Genomic DNA, 26,669 nt, shown 5'->3' with positions numbered 1-26,669 from the left:
AGCAGCCGCCGCCACGCGCGGCCCCGCAGCACGGGCGCGGCGAGGGCGGCGAGGGCTCCTCGTACGGCGACGTGGGCGTCAAGGTGGAGAGCCCGCCCTTCGCCATCCCCGTGCCCGGCGCCCACGGTGAGTGACGCGGCGCGGACACGGGCGTGGGGGGCGGCAGGCCGGGCCCTTCCCCACCGGGGCCCTGCCACTGCTGCTAGTGTTGCTGACCCTATTCCCTGCACTACTTACTATCACTTTTACATCGTTATTGTTAYCACTATTACCATTATTGCTGTTATTGTTATTAGTATAATATTACTGTTTTTATTATTGGTAGTATTCTATTCTCGGTCCCCACCAGGTTGTGCRCTCCTTTGCCAGCCGGCACGCTGCTGCTGGTCGTACTTTAAACAATAATAGCAACAACAATAACAATAACAGTAATTCCAGYGGACCTTGGCAGGTGGGCTGCAAGTGAGGGGGTAGCATTTGTGCAGCGCGGTGCTCCCCACAGCACCCGTCCTCGCTGGCCCCACAGCACCGTTGTTTGCCCCCCACGCGCTTTACGCGGCCCCTCGCCCCACGCGCTGTGGGCTTGGGGGGCAGCGCTGTTTGCTGGTGCTGAGCCTGGCTTAGTGCCGGCCCCCGTGGGGAACCTGTGCCCAGGAGTTGGCATCGCTGGGGGCTCCGGCGTGGGGTGACATCCCTCCAACCTCCCCTCTGTGCAGGAGCCCCATCAAAGAGTCGCTTGCACTGATGCCCTTTTGAGATGCAAATCCAGACTGCAGCCCAATTTAGATTAGTGTAATTACCTGCAGTGCACAAACGGGGCTCTACTGTTTAATAGCCTTCACTTAAACCTTTTTGGAAGATCAAAAGGACTCCTATTGTTGAAGTTTAGTACTACAGCAATTGGAAGAGGCCTCTGTGGGTTTTGCGTTACCTTTGCAATCTTTTTTTCAAGTTCTGGTCTGTACTGTGGCACTTGAAATAAAAGTAGCTGAAGTAATTTCACTTCTCATTGCAAAACCAAGAGCTTTGTGATGTGTTAGGTCCACATCTCATAGGGAGATTTCTTCTCTGTGCTGCTTTCTTCTTGGCGCTTCAGGAAAATAATCCAGTCTCCTCTTGTTTTAGGCTTTAAAGAAATCAGTGCTCCGGCTATTACCCCACCTCTCGGCCAGCCCAAAAGATCAAAAAAGCGCCATACAAATTTAACACTGGATAAAATGATGGAAAAATTCCTGCAGCAGAGTGTGGATACAGAAGAGAAATTTTACAGATACGAAGAGCAGAGGCTCAAAATTGAGGACAAGCGTCGAGAAGCTGAGCACGCCCGAGAGCTCCAGATGTTGCAAATGTTGGGACAGATGTTGGCAGGAATTTCTTCCACAGTGTCACAGAGGTCACAGTCGCTGCCAGCAAGTCCACCTCAGAGAGCAAACCACCGTTCATATGGGGATAACTTTAATTATAATGCTATGGCAGCAGCACTTTCTCCACCGATAGGTATTTCCTTCTATCGCATAAATAAAAGCTCTTTTTTAAAAGTGTTATGTGGAAGCTCTCCTAGTAAGCGGCTTTTGGAAATAAAAGGCAGTTGAAATTATTTAATATTGTGCTGAAGGCGTCTCTCTGGTGTTTAATTCAAGTAAAATGTCGTTCGTGCCATTGTACTGATTGTTTAATGTAGATATATTTGGTTATAACAAATTTTAATGAGCGAAATAACACTCTTGAAAGTACCCTGTAAACACTGGGAGTTCTCTGCACGTTCTCGTCTCTAATGGAAGGTAGGAGAAGTTTTTTATATATATATAAAAGGCAAGTAGAGAATTTCCTGAAAATGCAACCTCGAGGCATTAGTTGCCTTGTAGCAGAAATTCTGCTGCTGTTGGAGCTAATAGGCCTGACTCAGTGTGGGGAGTTAAGGATGTGCCTGTGTTTTACCAAGGTTGGGAAAAGAGTGGAATTTTGCCTACGCTGAAGTAAGTCACGTGTTCCAAAATCAGATTCTTTTAAAATAAATTTCTTTACATGAAAATTCTGAATCTTATCTTTTAATTATCACATTGCTTTAGTAGGCAGAGTGAAAAAGGAAAATATTTGAGTATATTGTTATTCTGTGTTCTCTATCAGCTCATATATACATTTTTGAGGGTCTTGAATTTATTCCAGAGGGGAGAGGGGAAGCAAAAGAAATCCTGAGGAGCTCTAGAGTTGGTAATCACTCCCTGGGCTTTTCCTTCTGTACGTTATACGTTGTCCTGAAGCTGATAGTGAGGTAGCAGCCTTCCCTAACTGGTCTCTGAGCTCGGTCTGCTCGCTCCTGTGYCCTTTATCTTGCCCTGTTTGTGCGTATGAAGGCAGACTCGAGGGGCAGGAGCAGAACRGGGGTCTCTGTCAGTGCGGAAACACAGAGTGCTTTGGAAAAGCCATTAGCAAGTCATTGGAGACGCGGGGCGATGCTGCTTTGCTGTTAATTCTGACGTGTTCCGTGCTAAAAGTTGGAGTTTTGTTATCTGTAGGGGCTTGAGGCTAAGCTGCAGTTTCTTGTGCTGTGTTTTGTCACAGCTCACACTGCAAAAGGGTGTTGCACATGTACAACTGCAGTAACACCAGCTCAGGAGCCTGACTTCAACCAGGGAAGGGACTAACCAACAGTCTGTGGTTGAGGTGAAAAATGGCATTTCAGGCAAGATACTTTCTGCTAAGGATTCAGGATGTCAGTTGCTCATAGGTAGAACCGCCTCCATTTCTCCAGCTAAGGGGGGCTCTATTTAGATTTGTGCTCTGCATAATTCTCTGTTTTCTCTGTTTGTTTGTTTTATGTGATTGCTTTGTGTTCATAAATGAATGAAATCCAGCAGCAAAAAAGCAGAGGTCTTCCTTAACGGCAGTGGTGCTTTAAGGCTTACAAGGTGTATGAAATGTGTAGAGCTTTTTGTGCGTGGTTGAAAACCAGCGTATGTGTGAAGTGATATTTAAGGAAAATTATCTGCCCTATTTCCAGAGCAGATGAGTGTTTTGTTCTTCTCCGGGTGACTTCAGTGCTCTTTTGGCCGTATTCCAAAGCCCTTTTTTTCCCCCTCCTTTCTTCTCAATGGGAATGAAATGGCTGTGTTATGGAAGGGGTTTTAAAAGCAAAAGACCAAGGAGAGGAGTGTTTATTGTTAATAAYACGTTTTATAACTGAAGATTAGTGTGGCTGCTGTAGGGTCAGTTTCTGTGGAGAATGGAGAAAAAGCTGCTTTTTGCTGACAGGGCATGGATGGATTCTCTTGTTGGTTGTCTTTGCTTTGTTACATCCCCATTTTTTGGAATTGTTTTTCCTCGTCCTGTTTTTCCTGTTGGGATTTGGGGGAGGAGGGGAGGCTGCCAAGTCTTGCGYGGACTTGGGGTCCGTGGGCTCTTGGTGTCGTGGGGTTGACTTTGTGTGTGATTYTGTGTGAATATGGAGCAGCTCGTGGGCTGGTTTTTAGCAAGGCTGTTTGAAAGGACTGTTTGAAAGAGAGTGTGGCTGTGCTTCAGGAGATGGATATCAACATCCGTGCAAACCGCTGTGCTAAGTGGACTTGTGCAATAAGTGAGTTGGGTGGAAATGCAAGGATAAGAATTTATTCTTTCAGTACACTTGCTGCAATTTCTGATTAATGCATCGTTGGTGTAAGGTACTGATCTTTGCATTTGTGCCATTTTAAGTAACCCTGTGTTCATATCTCTCTAGTTGTAACCACTGAAATATTTTCTTCTACCTTTTCAGTCAATTGAAACATTAATTTGAATCTGCAGTTGTTCTGTTACATAGTTTGAAATGCAACTTCACATCAGAGATCTGTAGTTGAATTATAGGTAAAAATCCTTTGTGTGGTTGTTTGTAATATTTGCACCTAGCGCGTGTGCTTGCAGTTTTATGGAAAGGCTTCAGTTTGCCCTTTAACYACTTGCCAAGACACGGAGCCGTGAGGCTGGCCCAGCCTCTGCTTAGATGTAGAAGTTTTAAGGAGAAGTGAAAGTGAGGTAGGATTTTAAATTTCATTTTAAAAGGTGCTTTTAGCCCGTTCTGTGCTCGCTCGCAGTCCSGATTCAGTCATTGAGTCTTTACTAAGTGTTTCAGCTGAGCTGAGTTGTGGAAATGATGCCAAACTGAGCGGAGAAGGTGTTTGCAGAAGGTCCGTGCAGCTACTTTGGGTTGTTKATCTCTGTACCTAAGCCCCAAATCAGGGCACTGAGCAGTCAGTGCGAATATTTCAGTGTCTTTAAAGCCTTTAAATGATAAAGTATCCRTTTATAGAAATACATCACTTTGTGCATCCTGAAGTGTTTTTATTGACGTTTGAGTGCTTAAGTAAATGCTAGTTTAAGAAAGAACCCATTTTAATGCAATACTTTCTTCTTTTTTCCAGTTATAGAGAGGTCTTTTTCACTGCACAAAACACACACTCTAAAGGACATGGAGAATATTTTCCAACTGGTGCGCAACGTTATCCCCCCTCTAACGGGGAAAAGGCATAAAGGTCAAGATGGGCGCATAGGCATCGTTGGAGGATGTCAAGAGTAAGTTAAAAGGAAACCTGAGCAGTGCTCAGATAACTTGAGTATGTCATTATTACCTGTGCAAACCATTTAAGTTCACCCCATGGTTAAAATAATAGGTATTTTCCAGGGAATTTTCCTGGTGCATCATGATGATCACGCTTGCTTGTAAAAGAGAGTGTTGTCCCAAGATAGTGAGGCAAAATTTTGTTAGTGGGCATAGCTGCAACCTTTGAATATCAGTGCTTGTGTCTGCTGTCTTGTCTGACCACCTGGCTCACTCGCCCTCCTTTCAGTGTTAAGGTCTTGAGCTATAACGTGATAAGCTTATAGAAGTAGGTGAATAGAGAGAGGGGCACATCTGCTCTARGATAATCTTTATTTTATTTTGATATCATGGATGCTGTGTCTCTTCAGTTTTTCTTCATGCTTTCTATGCCAATGAATTGCAGTGTTTGTTAGAGTATAAAARTAACTTGCTTTATGTTCTAGAATAAAAGAAAGATCTGGTTTTAGGGGAAAAAAAAATATAATGTAAATCAATTAAATTTAGTGCTGACCTAGAAATAAAAACAGCCTGGATTCTGTTTCTTGACCATGTTTAGTAATCTGCTCGATATTACAAACGAGCTGCTAAATCTTTTTTTTTTCTTTGTTTTCAAAATAGAGGTGGATTTGTTTTTTCCTATAAGAGAGATCTGTAGTTATTAAAAAAATCTRTAAAGAGAAAAAATCTGCTTTATTACAGCTGGGACATTCTGGGTTGGTTTACCAAAATTAGTTTTCCTCCTGATGTGCTGGCCCTTACGTGTTGCCAGAAGTAGGTATCTCTAGAGGTAGATACCTATAGATATCTCTAGAGATGGAGGGTTTTCTGCCYGTGTCTTCCTCTTCAGTCATTCCAGTTGTCCCAAATTCTCTTTAGACTCAGGTTTAGTCCCTTTAGTTAAGTACTTAAAACCAGGTGGGACTGATTCCAGGTCATGGATCCCAGATTTGGCTTGCAAACCGCTTGCAAACAAAACGTTTGTCTTGTTTTGCTTTGCTTTGTTTTGTTTGTTTCTAACTAATAAGCTGGTTTTCTGAGAGGAGTTTACTTTTTTTTTTTTTTTTTTTTTTTTATGGCATGATCTTTGTAAATATTTTTGTCAGGGGGTCAGGTGGATAAGTTGAAAGCCTGATTCCTCGGAAATCAAACCAAGATTTCAGTGTCGCAGGATTTTATCCTGCCTTATTTTAATCTGCTTTTGAATTTGAGGTTTTGTTATGGCAGACTGCTTTTCAAATTAGCCAGCCTTATGAGCCTTTCCTAACCTAAACTGTATTTCATTCTAGATACACAGGAGCACCGTATTTTGCTGCAATTACAGCTCTGAAAGTGGTACGTGTTCTGCTTTTTGTACATATTTTCCCAGTTTACGGTAAAGTTAGAGATGTTACTTCAAAATATTGAAAATTTCAGAGGCTTGAATAGGATATTTTAAAACTCAATGACATATTTTCTTGGGAAGTGAATAATAAAATAACTTTAGATTAGTAATTAAAGTTATGTTCCTCATTGCTGCAGTCTGTTCTTCCAAATTTTGTTCTGCACCTGTTAAGTACCTCAATTSAAGTAACCTTCCTCAATCAATTATAGGCTGATTTTACAAGTTCTTACATGCCATAAATCTTAAAAAATATATGTTGAAATTAACATAATTATTTAATAGCATACTTTGTTTACATTTTGATTTTTATCAGAAGTGTTTGGCAAGTTCTTTTTTCCCTAGAAGTGTGAACTTCCTGATGTTAATAATACATTAAGTGGCTAATAGTGCATACGGCAGTCCTGTCTCTAATAGTAGAACTAAATACAGTTATGATTATTGAAATGTAAGTGAATCTTGCTTACATAATACTTACACTTGCTGTAATAATGTATATACTTACATATCTCTGCTCTGTGTATGCATCAGTCCTTTTTGTTCATTAAGAATGACTTCCTTTTTGAAGATCTGTTTAGATAGGTAGCTAGCCGATCCAGGTATCTCCTTCTCTCCTTCCCCTACTCCTAGTTTCTTCTTCTGCCCTTCAGAAGTTTTGCACCTCTAGATGCAGCCCCACAGGGGTTTCAAATTGGAACATGACAATTTAATAATCTTAAGATACTAAGGCTGCTCCGTTTTTTTGTTCATCACATGCCCATGCAGTAGTGCACTCAGCAGACCCCTACTGAAATTGCTTTGTCTTTGGTCATTACATCTTCACCTGAAGAGCCCCAGGGTCACCTCTCAGAATTGCATAGCAGTTTGAAATGTTAAATGTATATAAAGTCATAAAGCAAAGGAGACTCTCTTCTTCACCTTGGAAATTTCAGCGTGTAATACAGATACGAAATCAGATTCCCTGATCTCTGCTTTTATAATTTCGTGTGTACTTTGGATTTTTGAGTTGATAAGGAACCTTTGTAGCTCAACTCCCCAGCTTTAATGCTTGTTTAACTGAAGGGAAATTGGCAAAATTGTGCAGGCCTTCAGCTGGTACTAATTTGGCCACAGGTTGTCATATCTACATTTCCAGATCTATTATGGTATTATTTTTCTTCTCTGATGTAGCTTGTTCAGCTGTTGTTTTGTATTTTTCTTACTATGTGACCCTTTAGTCTTAGCTCTTCTGCCCATCTGAAATATTTATCTAATAAGTAAAAGGCTGAAGATATTCATTTTTAGACATTCTACCTTTTTTTTTTCTTAAGTTTATGTTGAAAGATGGAGAAAATGCTTTTGTTTTTCACCAAAACATTATATGACAGGTTAAGCCAAAATGGAAAAAGTAGTTAAGTTTGCTTTAACTACAAGCAAATAGGAATTTAGCTGTTCAGTGAATAAGCTTTGGAATGATTATGTCATTATTAAGTATAAGCTTCATAATTCTGTTTGCTAATTTTCTTTTTTAGGGTGCAGATTTATCCCACGTGTTTTGTACCAAAGACGCAGCAACTGTAATTAAATCATATAGTCCAGAGCTGATTGTTCATCCAGTTCTGTAAGTGACTTGTCTTTTGTTTAAATGAGCAAGTCAGGATTGCTAGTTTGAACGTTTCAGTCCGATAATTGGTTAGTTTGCATTACTTCTTTTCTGGAGTTACGAGATGGGTGACACAGAAATTACAAAAAAAGACTGATTTTGGCCTTAAAAATTTTGATAGAGAATAGCCAGTTGCGAGAGGCATTATTTTTCATTACTATCACACATTTAAAAAAAAAAAAAGAGAGAAAAGAAAAAGAAAAAAAAGCCAAGACATTGCTTTCCAATACCTGCTGACATTTTTTTTTTCTGATTGTAATACATTTAAATGAGAACAGTAGCAAAATCCAGAACTAAGGTTCACTACAAGTCAGCATTTTAGATTCTGYATTTGAAAGGACATGTAGAATATGTCCCAGTTCTTTCACGCCTTTAATGCTCATGCAAACCGTAGTGTATCTTTCTCCTCTCGCTGGTTGGTGTATGGTCGTCTGTGTGAAGTTACCAGGAGACATACTCAATCTCATCTTTCTTTGTAAGTGTGTGTAAGAATTGCACTGGATACACAGCAGTGGAATAAATACATGTTCTTATCTAAAACATGAGGTTTGTTAGAAAGAAKATGAGAAATTTAATAAGCCACAGTCTTAACTGTGAAAATCTGTGTACAAAAAAAATCTGTGTAGGGTAACTTGTTTCACTTGGATATTAGGAGCTTCAGAATGAACACTGTAGGTGCCGATGGAGATGGTGGCCTTTGAGACATGTCCTTGAGCTAAGCTTGCACCTGTGCGTGTTTTGGTCTGTTGGTGTATATAGCAAAGACATGATTAAGCTAGAAAAAAACATAATTTAAAAGCGCGTGTGTCAGATATTGCTGTCAAGAAAGATTTATGACAGTAGAAGTGTTCTGGTGGCTGAGAAATGTGATCTGCCCTATGGTTGAGGGCTGTAAGGTTACTGTGTGCTAAGGTGCTTTCTTTTCCTKTCTGTGCAGAGAGGTGCCTATTAGAAGTAAGTCAGGTAAAAAGATGGATATCAGGGATTTTGTATTTTGTTTTATTTTTGATTTATTTTCTAAAGAAAGTAAAAAAAACCCCACAGCTTTGTGAATTTTCGTCAGGGCAAAATACTTAAAAGCAGTRTGAAGATAGAAGTTTTTACAAGCATTAGCCTCAGACATCCAAGGCAGATCCTTAGGTGGTGTTGCAGATTTAGGAGCCATTTTGCCTGGCCCTATGCAAATAACAAATGAGTTGGAGAATCCTAATAGCAGTAGTAGCCTATAATTCAGGTTGTGGCAAGTGACACTCTGGGTATCTATCACCTGTGTCTRTATTCTGTGGGAAGGGTTGACCTTGCCCTGGGATAAACATGTTTTATATGTGTTTGATAGTTGTAGTGGAAAAGATTAATAGGAGAACAAAAAGAGGCAGAGTCAGAAAAGGAGGCAACAGTGTGTAAACAGTAATATTTCTATTCATAGAGGACTAGATTGTTTCTCCTGAATAATAGTATCTTCTCCATGGAAATTCTTGGTCAGTGTCTGCTGTGTAATGCAGATTTCAGTGATCATTTTTACCCTTCTGTTTGCAAGGGATGTTTGTTTTTAATCTTCACCTCCGTCTTTAAATTCTTCCAGCGGACAAAGTACATTGAAATACAGCAATCTGCATTCATGACCATATAGATTCGCGTCTTAAATCTGATGATAGTGCCTAACACTTTTATTACAACTCTAATTTCACAGGTGTCTAAATTGTGTGAATCAGTTGTTCTGTAAATATTGTTTAAACGATGAGTTTCAAAATGGAAAAAAATGCAAGTAGTGCAAGGTTTATCTTGTTAAGATTTCTCATAATTTCCTCTCTTTTTTTCTTCATTTGAGGAGAAGAGAAACAGTGGTCTTACCTAATTAGAAAGAGGGAAATCTTGACTAATTGTGTTGAACCTGGGTTTTACTCAAGTTTACCCAAGTATCCTATTGCTTTGTTTTAAGACTCTCTATAGCCCCGTGTCACACTTTTCATATACTCGTTGGTGTGTTCATAGGGAGCATTCTGAGTTTTGTGAGCGCTGGCAGCTGCTCTCAAAGCGGAGCCTGGTCTCTGGAACAGCCCTTGGAGTTTCCAGGGCATGGAAGACGCTCCAGGAGAAGCCCCCGAGCCCCTTGTTCGCTTTGTGGCCCTCCTTCATGCTCAGCTGTGTCCCCATTTCCCTGCCACCCTCCGCAGTACCCGTTTTAACCTCCTCGTCTCGGGCTGGTCGTGGTTAGGGCCTCGTGTGCGTCACGACCCGCTGTGGGAGCGGCTGGGCGCCTGCCAGGCCCCAGCTGCCATTTTGTGCCGCCAGAAGCCTGACATTTTGTCGCCTTCCCTGCCGCTTGGCGGCGGCCCCCTTTCAGCTCGGCGTTCACCTCACCGGGATCACCTTAAGGAGAGAACTTTCTCTTTTTTTCTTTTTCCTGAATGCAGGGGCTTTTCTGGCTCATTAGAGCTGCTTAGGRCTGGCTGCAGCAGCATGATTAAACGAGATGTGTGAGAGTGGGAGCTGGGGCTGTTGAGCCTCAGCTCCTTGGCAAACCTCTGCCACTTCAAGGATGTGAAGCATGTTATGTGAGAGGAATTCCTTAGGGTTGCAGAGGGACGGTTATGAAAACTGGCATCCAGCTTGTGAAGTTGCAAGTGCGAAGGGCAGTTCCATGTGTCCCAGCCTGCAGGTCAGTCTGCGAGTAATTTTTAGCGTAACATCCTGTACTAGAGACGCCGAAAACACAACTTTTCTACTTTTTATCTTGCAACCTCGTTCTCCATTCTTATGAATAAAGATAAGGGAGACAGAACTGCAAATTGCAGCCTGGGATCTGCAAAGACCATGTTTTACACCTGCCTCTGTGCACTCACCTCCTGAGCTGAATAAGGATAGTGTTATCTCTAGGACTGTAGATAGCCAATGTTATCGATAGTAGCTTTTCCTTTTTATCCAAGGATTCTATTAGATACATAATTKCACTTTCAGTGGGGCCTTGCTATTAATAAAATATTAATTAAAAGTTAACCAGCTATTAACTAACCTTTTCAATATTTTTGCTGATTGAGAGTTTCTTGTGAACAGCTTTAAAGTTCGTGATGCAGAAGTTGGAGTCTTCTGAATACAGGAGTGTACAGAGTCTTGCTCGTAGCTGTCTTGCTRTCATCAACACCACCTCCGTTTTTGCTACATTTTTTCTGTTTTCTCTATTCTTTATATAGTGTGCTTTTACTGTAAACTCTACACAAATATAGAGAAGATAAACATATAAAAGTGCAGGTACTGAATTTTTTAGTAGGCATTGTCTGTGTGTTTTCTGCTATAGATCTGTACACACTTTTTTGCATGAGTGCTTCACATTTTCTAGAAAACTGTTTTCAGGAGCTTTTTTTATATTCCACATTTCTATGCAGTGGCTCAAGTCAGCTTGAATAGACTTGAATAGGTATCTTGGATTAGCTTATCCTACCTGGATGGGCCCTTGATTGCAGAAGTGTATGAGCTGTCTGAAACCGGGTGGCACCATTTTAACTGAAGAGGGAATAATCAYTTCTGTCAGATCTCCTCTAATGAAGGCTTTCTCATAATCTTACTGTGTTTGTCTTTCGCTGTAGGCAGAGAGATGGAGGTGCTACTGAGTATTCTGCTTCAACCTGATTGACAGATAATTTATTTGTACTAGTCTATATATTCCTTGATTTTCTAGAATTTGTCAGAGAAGCAGACCAAGATGTCAGATGGTGAATCTCCTGTGGTCTGAAAGCCCTCTCATTTGTCCGTTGTGTCTCAAAAAAAGCCCTGTCCTTAAACTAGATATGGATACCTTTCTCTAAAACTTTAATACCTTTTTCACAGCTGGTCATAGTAATGAGACTGTATAGCCTGGGAAAGATTGCCAGTATTACTGGAAGTATTTAATTAATCCCTAAATTCAGCTGTTACTTTGGGTTTAAATGAAGATTGTTTGTTTTCACTCATGTAGGTATGTTGAGGCTGGCTACTGCTAATGAAAAAGCTCAACTTAGATCTGGGTTGCTGAAACATGTTTACCCARTTGTATCCGATTTTGGCTGATTTTTGATAGCTTGGGAAAGTCATGAAAGTGAMGCATGAATAGTGAGGTCCTGATAAATTATTTGAATACTTCTAACTGGTGCAGAAGCTTAGAAGCAGTTTTTGCTTTTGACCCTTTCTAATTTGATGTGTGAAAAGGAGATTCAAAAACGTGAGTCTRTTGCAGGGGGTGAAGCTTCTACCTTTTGGCTGTGTTGGCCAAGGGCAGCTGTTAAACATTTCTGCATGATGTAGAACTAGTTTCCCTCTTCTGGATCAGCTGCGACAAATTCTGACTGGGGCAAGAACTCTTTGCCACCAAGTAAAATGAAGGAGTGAAGAATGAAGTTCTTCTGATAACCAAAATGATGCTGTCCAGGTGGCTTGGTTGCTGGGTCCTTCTTGCACCTGTGGTGAAGACACAGGTCAGAATTTTGTGGCCTTTCTCCCAGGCCTCTTTTAGTCAGCAGCACAGTTCAGAATCACAGAGTTTCTTTTCTTACTTAGTGCTTAAGGAGAGATAAAGGTCAGTTTGTGTGTGTTGGCTCRGAGGATTAGACTTAAAGGTTTTCTGTTTGTGTCATCCAGCGCCTTGGACAACAGTTGGTTGTGGACCCATTTTCTGGGTCTGGCTTCTTTGGAAAGAGCTGCTGCTGCTTTGTGCTATGCTGCCGGCCAAATCAAAGGAGGGAGGGGTGTGCATCCTGTTTTGTAGCTCCTTCCTTGTTGTTATTGCAGGGGTCTTTACCCCAGGTGACACCAGTTGGTGGTCAGATGGTTTTATCATCTCCTCAAAGTGGACATTGCAGCAAAACATTTTGGCCTCATTGTGGAGAATGATTCTGTTCTGGCTGCCTTCTGGTGGGTTGGGAAGAGGAGTCTAAGGGAGCGGAAACTCTGCCCTCCTGTCAAGTCCTGGCCAAATTCGTCCTGCTGGGCATTGGCCAAACTGCTGTGACTTGACACTAGCATTAGGTGTATATGATATTTAATCTTAGAGTTTAGAAGAAAAAACAAAACTTGATTTTACCCTTTTTTTTTTCTTTTTCTCTGAAGCGTTTGGGATCTCATTCCTTGKCCCAGCTGACAACCAGCAAAACAGATAGTTGGACTGAGACTTGTTCTCCTTCTCCTGTGTCCAAAGCTGCTTTGAAATATTATCTTGTGTGTACTGATATAACCATCATCTGTTCCTTAAGAGTCAAATGTAAGCCAGAGAGTGATACGAACAAAATAAAAAAAAGCTAATCACTTTATTAGATTTAACATCAAAAAGTAGTACTCTGTAGTAGTTTTTCAGGACATCTTAAGTCGTTTACTTACATTCTTATTGCTTACATTCTCAGTTCCCTTGTCATTTCAGCTTTATTTTATCAGTTTTAAAATCATAGGTTTTGTCTGTYTGTTGTTCATTTGGAAGGACATTTGAACAGATTCTAATTATCCAGCCAGTTTGTAGGAAATATGAATAGATCCGGACCTCTTCCATGATCTCCAAAATATGAAAACAACAAAGACATTTGGTTATCACTTTCTTTTAGGGGAGATTGTCATAATACACCCTGGAGATATGATTGAGATCAAAACGTTCTGAAACTGCCTCGAAGATCTGAATGTCTGTACGCGGAGGTATAAAATGGTTCTGTTGATACTCGTGGGGCTTCTGCGAGGTTGCACAGGGTTGTCCTTGAGCGCTGGTGTCGTGTGAGCCTAGGAAGGCTCAGGAAGCAGGTTGCAGTGGCAACTTCTCCTGCAGAGCTCCCGCGGGCAGAAGAGGCGGTTGTGTTTCTGTCATGCGCGTGGGTTGATTCCTGAGGAAGCTCTTGTTGGCTCTGGTGCCTGCAGCATCTTAATGACATCCTTGCCCAATGCCTAGCGCGCCAGTTCAGATCCCTGTGTAAGAGCGGCTTTGGTGGCCAGGTAGCATCTGTGCAACACATTTCAGGCCTTGTTACCGTTACGATCAGTGCTGAGTCTGCTTTTTCCCAGTCTCATACTCGGATAGTTGAACATTCTCATACCTAGCRTTTGCAAATTAAACTCTATATAAGGATCATTCAGCAACACCATAGATTTCAATGAAGGCAATACCCACTTTGCCTTCTGTGCTTTCTTTTTCTTGTTTTTTAACACACTAATCTTAATTCACCAAGTGTCTCTCTCAGATCACTGAAAGTATCCAAGAGACTGGATGTCACTGTGGTCAGTGCGATTTGATCTGTCTGACGTGCTCGGTCAGAGACCTCTGAGTTGATAGTGGGATCCAGGAGATTGCTAKAGTAAGTCTAATGATTTCCAGTCCTGTTCGTGAGGCTGAAAGGTGCTGCTTTCTCAAGACTCTGAGCTTCTGGAAATTGGGAGCTTATTGACGAGAAGGATGATGTACACATTTGATGAATATAGCTTTCCCCATATATATATGTATGTGTGTATATTGTTTTTATATATATATAATATATGTACATATATGTTGTTATAATTTTAACCTAATATTCAAACTTTTTTGCATTTTTTTCATTATTTTTTACATTACTTGCATTTTTTGCATTACTTGCATTTTTTGCATTATCTATTTTTGCATTATTTTGTCCTTAATTCCTTTGGCCTAACCTGTCCATGATAATCTCTCTCCCTGTCTTATTTACTGGGTTTCCAGTAGTGACCTCAGCCAAGGTTTACCACAATAGTTAATAATTAGCTTTCTGAGATAGCTAATTAAATTCTAGGAGTACACAATATGTGCTCTCCTTTGCTCTTTTGATGTACTATATAATGTGAGAGGATCTAAATGTCAGCAGGTCTTAACGTTTGATTCACAGGAATATAATTCCTGCAGCGCCTGGGCAAACAAAACCAAGACTCTTTCATTCTCAGATCAGAGGCTTTTCCCTAACTTTGAAGATAAGACTCTAGGTTGAGTTTTGCAACTGCCCACTTAAAATTGCTTTGTCTCAGTTYACATAACAAACCTGAGCAGTGATACATTTTACTGCATTTAGAGTTGCCTTACTCATTCCTGATGAGTACGCTGATGAGTACACTAATAATGAGCAGAATTTGAAAAATATGTTCTCTAGTTTGGGGAATTACAATCCCTAAACTATTCTAGACTAGAAAACGATTCCAGTTTTGGGAATTAATGATCGATCAGGGGAGCAGCCTTGTTTGTGCTTCCAGTTTCCCTTCGTGGCAGGAGGTCCCACTGATCGTTATTTTCGAAGTCCACATCAAATCTCTCCATGAGGTTAGTTATGAGTCCGCCTAAAATAAACATGAAAAGCTGCCATCCTGCTGCCTGCTGCCTTTGCTGCTGTCCCTGGCTGGTTATCTGCCCTTTATACAGCTCCTGGTTCTTCCCTTGCTAATTCCGCTCTGCGATTCTTTGTTTCCATGCAAAATTTCACCAAGCTTTCTATTGTAATTGAAAGCAATTGCCTTGATGGCTTCAGAGTGTACCAGCTTGGTAAAGTCTCCAAGAATTTGGGCAGGTTTCTCCTAACTGTTTCAGGCAGTAAGTGCTGTTCGGTTTGCAAGAAGTCTCTATCCTTTTAGGATTGAAGTTAGGATTGAAAAATACTTCTTAAAATACATTAGGAGGCGGAGAAGAGGGCAGAAAGATCAGTGTGTAACACGCTGCACCCCTTGTGCACAGGAGGCTCGGGAAGAAGATGAAGCCCTTGGGCCTGGCTTCCCCAGAAGTTCACTCTGYCCAGTAGAGCTTCGTAGCTCCCCCTGCCCCTCACCAACGGCCGAGGAAGGTGGGTGAACATCTGTGGGGTCCTGTGTGACGATGTGACCCCCAGGAGCTGCTCTGCCTCTGGCTTGCCTAGCTGGATCACTGTCGTTCATCTGTTTCGGGGGAGATCAGCTTTCTGATACTTGGCATTATCTGTGGACTCCGCCTTTTCCAGCAGGCTTCACAGGAATGCGAAGGGTTGTGCAAACTCCTTCGTTCCTCTTTATAAATGATTCTGCTTTCTTGCAATCTTCTATCTGCATATGTTTTTTTTTCCCATGACAGATCTCAGTGCTTAGCTGGGAGTTAAGCAGATCTTTGCACATCTGCTCGTTGCCTGCAAATCTGCCACTGCGGTTCGTCACCAGCATCTCTTATTGTCCACGTTTGCACAATGGTCCTGCAGTCCGCTCTCCAGTTTACAAAGCGCTGCTGCTTGGATGCAGCTTCCCGAATTATTCCYATTGTACGTGTTCGTGGTGCAGAGTTTCTCTTTTCACAGTAGGTAGAYGTTTTCCCATCTCTGGCCTCAGCCCCTTCAAAAAAAATCTTGCCTTTGCTTTGGGAAATTCCTGATCTTTATTTAATCAATCCACTTCTCTCTTCAGAAGTGGATTTTTTTTTTCTCTTGACCTTGCAAGAACTCTGTGACTCCTCTTTAATATTAGCTTTGCTCTTGAGATGTAGGGATCTCGCGTTGGAGATTTCCCTTTTGGAAAAGAAGCYGTGTTGCTTATTGCATGGCACTGCATCTGTAGAGACAGGAATCATTCTGGCTTCCTTGATCCTGCTTTCCATCGCAAGCTGAACGCTGCATCTCTTCTGATTAAGGGAGTGTCGTCTTCATATTTCATACCTCTCTCTAAGTACTTTCTTACAGTACTGTAAGAAACTATAGTGATAGTTTTGATGGCAGGCATGTATTTAGCAGTGGAAGCAAGATTAAAATGTAGCAGTTCAGAGAATAGTCTGAGCCGAGAATATTCTGGATGTGTTCACGTTATTTTCGTAGCTATGAATATGAAGAGCCAGAAAAGRTCCTGTCTTTCACTCTGTGTCATGGTCAGAGCCCTTCAAGGTCATACCCATTTGTTTTCCTGAAGAAGGTTACATATTGGTCATTTTTACTTTATCAGCTTAAAAATACTGCTGATTAATGTCAGTGCCTGAAACCGTGATACCCGTTCCGCGTTGGGAGCAGCGGCGGGGACAGGGGAGCGCCCTGGTCTGCAGCACCCCRCTGTGCTGCACGGCAGGCCTCCCAGAGGCGGGCTGCCCTCATGCTGCTCTGACMTAGCACTTATTTCTGCCTTATAAAAGATGAAACTCCCATCAGTTATTTTTCAGCTTGGTTTTAGCGCTGATTTTGCAGTCTAATTGTGTTTCTAAATCTCTTGTTCCTTTGTGTGCYTTGGGTCGCTTCCTGATGTGAAATTGTGAAGGAGCCACGTGCTGTAGGTGTCCCTGCTGGAGCAGGGCGGTTGGTCTAGATGGTCTCTAGAGGCCCTCCAACCTCAGCCATCCTGTGATGCTGTGAGTCGTGTGAACCATCGTGCTGGGACAACGCTTTGAGGACGAGAAGCTCCCTCTAGGCTTTCAGTGTCACCAGAGGCAGAGGGAGCAGGAGCGACTGCACGTTGGGCCCCTCGTTTCCCAGAGGTGGCTCTGTTTTGAGGAGTGCCTGTTACCGATTGGGCTGGGGACAAAATTACCTTATCTCAGGTTTGAATATAAATAAATTAATAAGCTTCCGGCTCCGAGATTATTTTCATGAGCTATTTGAAAAACTCCGGAGAAAATTACAGTCCTGGCTTGGCTCTGCTCTTGGCTTGTGTTTAAAGTAGCACTCACTTATTTAGCGTGTTTGGCTCCTGCTGCCGAAAGCCGCCGTAGGTCGTCGGTCCTGTTCTCCAGCTAGAATCCGTTTCAATGCGTCAACACGAATGTCAGTGGCGTTCAGAATCGGGTGTATTTCAGGAGATTTTTTTTCTCATGGGCATTTTTCACATGCTTAACCTACTAGATTTTAATGGTGCTTTCGATATTTCTTGAAACATTCTYGTTGCCCGCCCGTATCTACGTCCCGAAGGAGCCGCGGGCGGCTGCGGAGGGGAAGGGGAGCGCGAAGCGGCGCCTCCCGGGACGCTGCCGCTTCGCTCCGGCTCGGAGGCCCTGTGGAGCAGGCGGGGATCCCGCTGCTCGAGCGGAGCCTCATCCTGGTCTGAGCCGCGGGCGCTGCCGGTGCCGCAGTCCCGCGCGGGGCAGCTGCAAACGCTCCCGCGCCGGCCTCCCACTCCCAGGAATCCCAGTGGAATTCGCTGATCCTGCCAGAGCCAAGCGCCTCGCTACCGTGGCCCAGCCTTACAGCTGCTGCTTATGAAAAGCCCCCGGGGGCTTTTCCCCGGAATAACAAAGCTTTGTTGGAGGAGTAATAGCGCTGTACGGTGCTGCTTTGCTCGGGGATTGGGGGGGCTCATTCCCTCCCAGACTTTATTTAAATGTTCAGCTATTACCAACGACTGTGTCGGGGAGGGGACCCAACTAAACCTGCTGTCCGTGCTGCCAGTAGGGATTTAGTAACGTTGTAGTAACAAATATTCCAACTTAYTTAGACAACAGCACCAGTCGGAACTAAACAAACCGTTGGGATCAGCTGCTGGACACTGTATTGGAGCAGTCGTTTTTGGCCGCGAATCTTCTGGGCATTTGTCTCGATGCGGACAAAGCGTAACTGCTATGGAAAGGTTAAGCATTGCAACCGGCAGATACCCTTGCTGAGTAGCTTGATTCCCCCAGTGCCCTTGGGGGAATGGGGACAATTTGGCTGTAATTCAGTCACAACAAATGCTGATGAAGCAAGTGACAACGTATGTGAGGAGATCCGTCATTTCACCCTGTGGAGCAGTAAATATTGCATCATTTCAGCAAACTGCAGCTCATGCCTGAGAGGCGGTGGATCTTTTTCTAGGAAACCTGTCATCTCTGCAGTGAGAGCCCTCRGAGAACTGTGTGGGGTTGGAGCAGTTGCTGGTTTCGGGCTTGCTTGTTTGTGTGTGTTGGGTTAGTAACAGCCGTAGCAGATGCTTGTAAATATTTCCCCGCTTTCATGTGGTTTCTGCTAAGGACTGTTGCAGTTTAACTCTTTGGACAAACATTTCATATTTCCAAGACTACAAATTTTTGGTAATTTGGAAGATAAAGTCGCTTGACACTGAAAATCTGATATCTCTTTCTGGTTTTGACCTGGAACTTTGTTTTGAACTTATCTTTATTTATTTATTTTTATTTCTTTAATCCTATTTAGTGATAGTCCCAATGCTGTCCATGAGGTGGAAAAATGGCTACCACGACTGCACTCAGTTGTCATAGGACCTGGCTTAGGCAGAGATGAGACTCTGCTTGAGAATGCTAAGGTAATGTATGTACATACTAGTATTTTATTCTATGCCTTTTTTTTTTTTGAATGTTATCCACCAATTTCAAGTCTTTTATGGGATTAAGCAAATCTTTTATTTTTATTGCTGAGAGATTTAATAAAGTTGTTGCAGTATATTTGCTTGCTTGAAAGGAATCTCTGCAATAAAATAGTTGTTTTATAGTTGATTGGCACCTACTTTCCAAAGATATATATTTTGTTTTGTTATCTGTGATTAGCATTTATTGGAGAAACTGTAATTTAAAGGGGTTTTTTTTTTTGATCGGATATTGTTGACTGAAAATTATGACCACTTTAGCCATGGTCGTCACTGTTGAAGTTCAGGCTAAGACTTGAAGTTCTGGCATCCACGTGGTTGCTTGGCTTCGCTTCTGTTGTGATTGTGGAAGTTGCTAACGAGGAAATAGCTGATGGCACCTCTGGATAAGGAGCTCCGTGTTTTCTTAGGTGATGAGCACCTGTTATATAAAACCATAGAGATAAAATGGAGTTCCCAATTTTAGGAAGTTGTGGTAACTCAAGTTTAGTTTTACTGTATTTGGTAACTGCAGTCAGGAGAGGTACTAAAAACCAAGGCCCTGTCCCCTTGCAGCAGTAAATAATGCACTTGGTTATTAAGCGTTAGCGGTTTCTGCTCTGGATAAAGAAGTAATTCTGTTTTTTCTCTTGAGCCTAAATAGAGAAGTTAAAAAAGGAGCTCAGGTAGCTCCATACTCTGACTAATGTGCACTTAGAAAGTCTTCCTGGTAACATGTTGTGTTACTGTTGGTGCATCTTTGTACAGTCAAAGTAATTGCTTCAGTCTTACATCAGGATTTACTCATTGTACATTTTTTTCTGTGTTTTTTTCCCCTAGGTGATTTTTTGTATTAATAGTAGTGTAGTATAAATTGAGTTTACAGCAATGTTGGCAGTCACATAGTGAAATTACAGAGTAGGGGAGGAAGAGAGAACATTAAGTTTGGAATCCTTTAGGAGCCATGGAGGGTTTTTGGCTACGTTTTAGTTAGCGAAAGTTGCTAGTGGAGGGAGCACTTTGCTCCCTTAGTTCTCCTGCTGCGTTCAAAGGTTTTTTTCTTTTATGATATAGAAGTGCAAAGCCAATAAAGAGCCTACATTCATGAAGTGAGAGGATATAGATTAATGGGTTAAAATTGACCAAAAAGTCATATTTTATTCTTATGGAATTTTTAGACAAAGATTATACTTTTTGAAAGACTTGTTTCCAGGGGGGAAAAAAAAAATTCTACTTCTGCCTGATTTTTTTCTTTCCTTTTTATAATATTTTAAATATCACCTAATGTGAATGTCTTTATAAGTTAGAATTCCATCTGGGTTTTCAAAACAACTCTATGTATATTTACATTAAAGAAATACCTAGAAGAGTCCTTGATTTCCTCCTTCCCCCCTGCATTCCTACAAATCCTCTTGCTTTTTAAATGAATTATAAAAAATGCTTTTGCTTCAGCCTGACCAACCTGTACAGACTTCTCTGAAATTCAGGAACTTAAACCCATGCAATAAAGACAAGGCTTTTGAGGTCACTTCATGCTAAAACTTAAGGCCAAGTATTTGAGGACGGTAGCTCTGACCTTGCTAATTTTTGCCATGTTAAAGTGTTTTCTTCTCGTTGCAGGTATTTTCATTTAGATGTTCATCACTAACACAGTACTTTTTAAAGCTCTAACAGCTATAATCTTATAACAAGTTAATGTAGTGAAGGCTACAGCTAGCAGAGTAAAAGCTCTGCTGTGTAAAACTGACGTGTAACATCAGTGGGTACAGAGGTCCATTCCCAAAAGGCATTACATGTTCTTCATCACTTGTTCTTGATTGTTCTGGGAGAATCTTCCTCTTTCTCATGCTTCTTTTTGGTTTGTCCTCACTTGGACTCATTCAAACTCCGCATCCGGAAGCTTCAACAAGCGCAGGTCGTTGGGGACGGGAGCCCTGGCTGGCTGCCTGAGGAAGGCTGGTGTTGCTGGGTGCTGAGGAAAGGCTGCATCTCTCTCCTGCCTCTGCAGTGATTTTTAAACATAGTAAAACTTCAGGAATGAAAGCAAGTGCTTTTCATTGCTATTTCAACTGTGCACAGGAGAATTACCTGTTCTATATATCTAATTATTGTAATTATATAATTGGGCATATAATTATGTAACTTTCTTTTCCCTTTAAGTTAGCCTCAGCAAGCTGCCAGGTGAATACAGGGTGTTGCACGCCCTGTGGGTTGGCATCTACTTCCTGGTTAGGGCTTTGCAGAAGCCTGGTGGGGTGATGGTGAGGGCTGCCCCTCTGCTCTGGGCTCCACCGTAGCCCTGGTCCTGTTSTGCTCTGGCTCTCATCGCTGCAGTGCCCACACGTTGCCAGAGAAGGTGCTTGCCCCGCAGCCTGATGGAAGAGCAGCACGGTGTGATCGGCGTGTTTCCCTGTGAGTGCAGTGATACTCTTTGGCTACAAGCTTTCTGGCTTACTGTGAATGTTTTTGGGTGTAATTCCCAGTCCTCTTCCAAGAAGCCACTCTGAACGCTGCATCCCCCTGTCCTGTGCCACCTGTGTGCRTGGCACTGCACACAGAGGCCCCCTCAGCCACGTGAGGTCCGTGGAGCTTCAGGGCTTCGCTGCTGTGAATGGGGGCTTCTCAGAGCTGTGCAGCTGCATCCTGGGCAGATGGGGCAGTTCTGGTCTGGCCTTGATGGGACCCTCCAGCCTGGGAGCCAATAAGCAGCCCAAACTATTGCCACAGAATGGAAAGGAATGAAACATAATCCTACTGTACTGCTGCGCTGCGGGCTGTGCAGAGCTGTTGTCTGCTCTGCCCTTCTCCTGCCGCCTGCCCGACTGGGGTCACTGCAGCTGGTGCGGGGCTTGGCTCCCGCAGCCATTCCCCTCTAGGCAGTGCCGAGTCCTCCAGTGTTTGCTTTGCCCACAGGATTAAGACTAAATTAACTACATTCACCTCGGGGCTTGTATCCAGCCGGTGGTGATCTAGATTCAGCCAGGAAAGAGTTTAGCTGTCACACTGGGGCAAGGCAGCCGAAGCCATTCAGCTGTTTCCCCTTTTTCACTTTTTTACTCTTCTCCTCTGTTTTAAACAGCAATACTAGGTTCCTGCTCTATCTCCCTACTCTCTTTTTCGTCACTCAGCCATTCCAGGGATATTCGTGCTTCAGATCCTATTCTAATCTGATTTTTCCTGTAACCCGAGATTTGGAACTAGAAGAATTCTCACCTGCGCTGTCAAGAGCCGTTCCTCAGTTTTCGGAGAGCCAAATTCCTGTCCTGCAGCATGATGGATGAATGCTTCCCTGCAAGCCCTTTGCGAAGGGCTATGTTACTCCTTGCATAGGCCTTTGGAAGAGCAAGCAGAATGCAGCCTAATGCCTGGGATGTGCCCATTCTGCCTGCTGTGGCCGTTCCCCCATACGGAATTACTCGGCTACATCCCGTGTTGGTTTCCCACCTCTCTCTGGAAACCTTCCGTTGTCCTTCTGGCTCATAGGCTACGAGGGSCAGGGGGGTCTTGCCGAGTTTTTTGCCACTTGAAGTTGGTGAATCTTTGTGGAGGACGTTCCTGCCTCGATGGGCTGGTACAGAATTTATGGTCGGACAGTAGCACGATCATTGGGGTCAGAAAGAAGAACCAACCGTTCACCCTTCTGAGAACTCCTGTCGCTGGTGAAGGCCGATGTTGCCAGTGGCACCTKCTCTGCAAGCGCCCGTCTGTTGTGTCGGTGAACACGGGCCCTGCCCCTCCAGGCCCTGCTTGACCTTTCTTTCTGCTCCTTGCCCTTAGCAGAAAAAAAGTTCTGCGTCTTTTCCTACTCCTCCAAACTCTGCCATCCTGGAGCTTCTGAGGCACTCAGTCAGGTTGTRTTTTCCCCACAGAGATCCCGTGTGGAATACAGATTTCAAAATGTTATCTTTCACCCCTGTGGAAGTGTTAGGTACTTGATATTATGGTAGGTTTGCAAGGAAAGTCCTTGGCAGTGGTTACTTGGAAAAGGATGGGAAGAGCTTGGGCCGTTGACAGGGATCATGTTCATACAGTGTGCCTGAGGAGAGACCACTAGCAGCCTTTTGTGGAAACAGAAATCTGTCTTTCAGGTGAATTCTCTGTTCCACTTCTCTTTGAGGTATCAGCCTTTGAGCTTGTTTTTTTTGSAGGTTCCTTCAGACCTCCTGCATTCAGGATACAGGCAACACTTCAATTTTTTTTTCTTTTTTCTTTTTTTAAGGCAGTTCTGGCGGTAGCCCATCTGCATCAGTTTGTACAGCCTGCAGGTTGCAGAGGTGCCTGTTGTCATCGAAACACATGCTGTTAAAATGCAGTCTGCCTCTCGAGGCCCTGAGGAGCATTTTCTTCTTGCCGTGTGAGCAGTGTGAGATGGTGCAGGATGTGCCGGGGGCTTCCCGGGGCGGTCACAGAGTGAGCTGGGCCCCGTGGCCAGCAGCCTGGATAGCCACAACAGGCTGTGTTACCTTGGGGGCTTTCTCGCAAGCACCCTGATTACAAAAGCAGTGTTTGAAAATACGCTCTCAGAATCTTAAGTAGAGGGTTATGTAGCTTGCCAGCAGTTTTCTTTTTCTTTAATCATAGTTAATGGGTCTTGATGAAAATCATTCTCGATGAAGCTACATCTTTATATGCTATTTGCGTGCAGGTTTAGGTCATTTAATTTTATTTTGTTACTTGAAGGTGTTTGGATGGACATCTTCTCAGCTCTTGCTGAGCATCATTCAGCTAGAAATCAGCTAGAAATTCAGCTAGAAAGCTAGAAAAGTAATTTAGAGAGGAGGAATTCATGAGGTTAATATTAAATTTTTGTTTGCTTCAACTTAAGAGAAAATGCCTGCCTCTTASCATAGATATCTTAAGCCAAATCTGTCATTAACGTGATTGACTATGAATTTGAAAGGTTTTAGGTTTGCTCCGTGACTGCAAATGTTCAGTGGATGAAACACCATGATGAAACTTAGGACACTTCTTCAGATGTAGGGATCTCACTGTGAATTGTAATAAGTTGTAATTGGTTATTGCTCTAACTGCGTGTGGATGGGTTTAGATTGCCAGTGTCCAAGTGCATCTTTCCAAATGGTGCAGACTGTACATGAGTTTGGGAGRGTAACTGAAAGGAGTGAGCGCTTTGGTTGATGCATAACCAGGGAAGTATTTCAGGGGCCTCTACTCTGCTCTTCTAGTGATTTTTTTCAGTGCTCTGCCATTCSTCTGTCTTCTGGCACCTTCTCTTTAGGAATATAATTGAGGCAGGTATTCAGAAACTCTTAGCTGCTGTTTTCCTGCAAGTTTGTCAGCAAATGACCTGCTCTGAATGGAAAGAGAGGATCTGCAAGGGAATCACACTTACCTTTGTTTTCCTGTGAAACAGAGCTGTTTTAATTAAGTGCACTGCAGTACTTGGTTGTAAGAGCAGCTTCTAACAACTCCCAAAGCACCTGGTGAACTTGGGAGTGTAGAGGGGGCTTTTCAGAGATGGATTCTGTTCTTGCCTGGCTTAGATGGGATATTTTCCTGTGCACCTACAAATCATTTTTGTAAAACAAGGGATAATTTCTGATGCTGAAGTTAAAATACCGAAGCTCTAGTTACACTGGATGCGGTGCAGACCATGAGATAGAGAAGCATCTGTTTGAGATGAAGGATATTCTGCTTCTTCATGACTTTCAGTCAAAATATCAGTGGTGATGAGCAGTTAATCATTTCTTATGTAAGATTTGAGAGGGAAGGGGAGTGATTAATGAGCCAGTGATAGTTATGCATACAGGAATATATCAACTAAAACTGAGGCAATTTTAGGTTAGTTAAAATGATTTATATAAATCTTGTCCATAAAGTGAGAATTTGACTGTCATTGCTGGCTTTTGAAGGAATGATAAGTTCTTCTTAGGTCAGTTTGTGGGAATTAAAGAAGTCAAAGGCATCACCTTCCAGGGTGGACGGTATTTTTCCATCATTAGGTAGGAAACGGTCATTAAGAAGTTGGTTCAAATGTGAAGAATCTCCGACAGTGGAGCTGCATTTTAATGTGCTGCAAAAGCCTTCTGCATCAGAGGGAGTCTGTTAGGGAACAGATCCCTATTCCCAACACCCAACTGTAGCCTTAAGCACAGCCTGGACTGAACATATTTGTCTACCTCTAGCTGTGCAGGATGACAGATCCCTGCTTGCCTGGCACCTCTCCCCAGCCCAGAGCTGCGTCCTGACCTACATGCAGCTGTGTCTGCGCCAGCTCCGCCTTCGCCCATGGATTTAACTACGGAGTGGGGATTGCTGGGTGAAAGCAGGAGCCATGTGGAAGGTCCCAGTGACAGAAAGGTGTTGGAGCTCTGGGGAAGGGGCCCCGCGGCCGCTCCTGCTGCCGGGTGGCGCTTCCCTGAGCCAGTGCCGGCGAAGGCACCGCGTGTCGCTGACAGGGCGCCTGGTGCCCAAGGCCTGGCAGCTGCCTGCTGGACAGACCAGGATACTGCTCTCTCCTAGAAATATGGATATGAATTAGCTGTCTGTGTTTGAAGTGTTCTGTAAAGTGCTTCCCTTTCACAGTCCTTGTGAGACAGTATATCTTAACTTCAGAATATGTAGCAGAAGATTGAACTACATCACTGGAAATGTGAAAGGGAATTACTGTTGTGTTGCTTTCTATTCTGCTACTGTGGCTTCTTTACATTTCRTTAAAATTCTGTCTTTTATTAGAAGCACCGGCTCTAATTTCCTGATTCTCCCTTTTGTAAATCGAGGCTGTTGTGTAGCAGGGCCGGCTCATCCTTCTAACCACAAACTGTGATACCCCTAGTAACACCCCGAGCATCCCTGCCTCTTCCTGCTGCCAGTCCACGTCTGGTTATGAAGCCAGAAAGGGCCCTTAAGCGGGTGGCTTCCCGCAGCAGCCGGGCAGGGCGAGTGGCACCGGCGGCTGGCGGAGCCACCGGAGCCCAGGCTGAGCACGGAGCCTCGGGGCTCACGTGGGGCACTAGCCCTTCCTGCCCCTTCCTGCTCCCTGTGGCTGCTCCGTCCCCTGAAGACCTCCTTGCTGGTTAGATGTCTTTTGATAGTACCTGGCATAATACCGCGTATGGTGCCCTAGTAAGTCCTTCCTCCCTCCCGCTGCTGTTCTGGCAGCCAGTGTCCGACGTGGGGTTGTCCCTGCTCTTCCCTTTCTCGCCCGCTGGCRGGGAAGCGCTGCTGGGTGTCGGGTTGGGGCCCTTGTGTCCCACAATGGGTGACTGTGCCCTGGGCTGTGCTCCGTCCCTTGCAGGAGCTGCCCTGCYTCACTGCGCTGCTCTGCCGGCTCCCAGCGCTCCCTTGTGTCTGCCTGCCTTCATTCCCTCACTCCTTCGTTCCTGTCTTCCGCTCCTCCTGAGTTCATTTCCAACCTGAATGATTCCCGCTTCATGGGCGTGTGCTCTTGACTTGTTTCTTTCTTTCACTTTGAAAAAAAAAAAAGTTTGGCCATTCTCTTTCATAATTCCTATGTGAAAGCTGGGACAGCAAACACAGTTTTCTATTAAAAGATAATGCAGTAGGAGCTTGAACTTGGGTCTCCAGTGTGTAAGTACAGGAGCGTTTGGCAGAGGAAGGGTCTGGATTTCCATCTCGGCCTGCGTGGCTGTAGGTGCTGAGGCTGGAGCCCAGCTGGGCTCCTCCTCACTCGTGTTCCGCGYTGTGGCCAAGGTTGTCCTTGGGGCCTGGATGTCCTTGAGTGCTCCTGAATGGAGTGAAGCAAGTGGAAGAATTCCTGTGGCGTGTGAGCCAAGCTGAGCTTTGCCTATTCACACAATCCCAGAATGGTTGAGGTTGGAAGGGACCTCTAGAGATCATGTAGTCCAACCCCCTGCTCCAGCAGGGACACCCAGAGCACGGGGCAC

The 26,669-nt window shown here is 43.6% G+C and overlaps 1 protein-coding gene across 1 annotated transcript in view; it reads left to right on the top strand.

Moving 5' to 3' along the window:
* Nucleotides 1-26,669, top strand: part of NAXD (NAD(P)HX dehydratase) — a 43,514-nt gene that overhangs the window by 2,892 nt on the left and 13,953 nt on the right. The window contains exons 3-8 of the mRNA XM_026036645.1: nt 3-126; nt 1,126-1,497; nt 4,395-4,545; nt 5,860-5,905; nt 7,463-7,551; nt 18,657-18,765. Of these exons, the coding sequence (XP_025892430.1) occupies nt 3-126; nt 1,126-1,497; nt 4,395-4,545; nt 5,860-5,905; nt 7,463-7,551; nt 18,657-18,765 (891 nt within the window). The remainder of the gene's footprint in view (nt 1-2; nt 127-1,125; nt 1,498-4,394; nt 4,546-5,859; nt 5,906-7,462; nt 7,552-18,656; nt 18,766-26,669) is intronic.

Source organism: Nothoprocta perdicaria, unplaced genomic scaffold (genome assembly GCF_003342845.1).
Source record: "Nothoprocta perdicaria isolate Ctin4 unplaced genomic scaffold, notPer1 scaffold_183, whole genome shotgun sequence".
NCBI classification, from domain to species: domain Eukaryota; kingdom Metazoa; phylum Chordata; class Aves; order Tinamiformes; family Tinamidae; genus Nothoprocta; species Nothoprocta perdicaria.
This window is presented reverse-complemented; position numbering and strand designations above follow the sequence as displayed.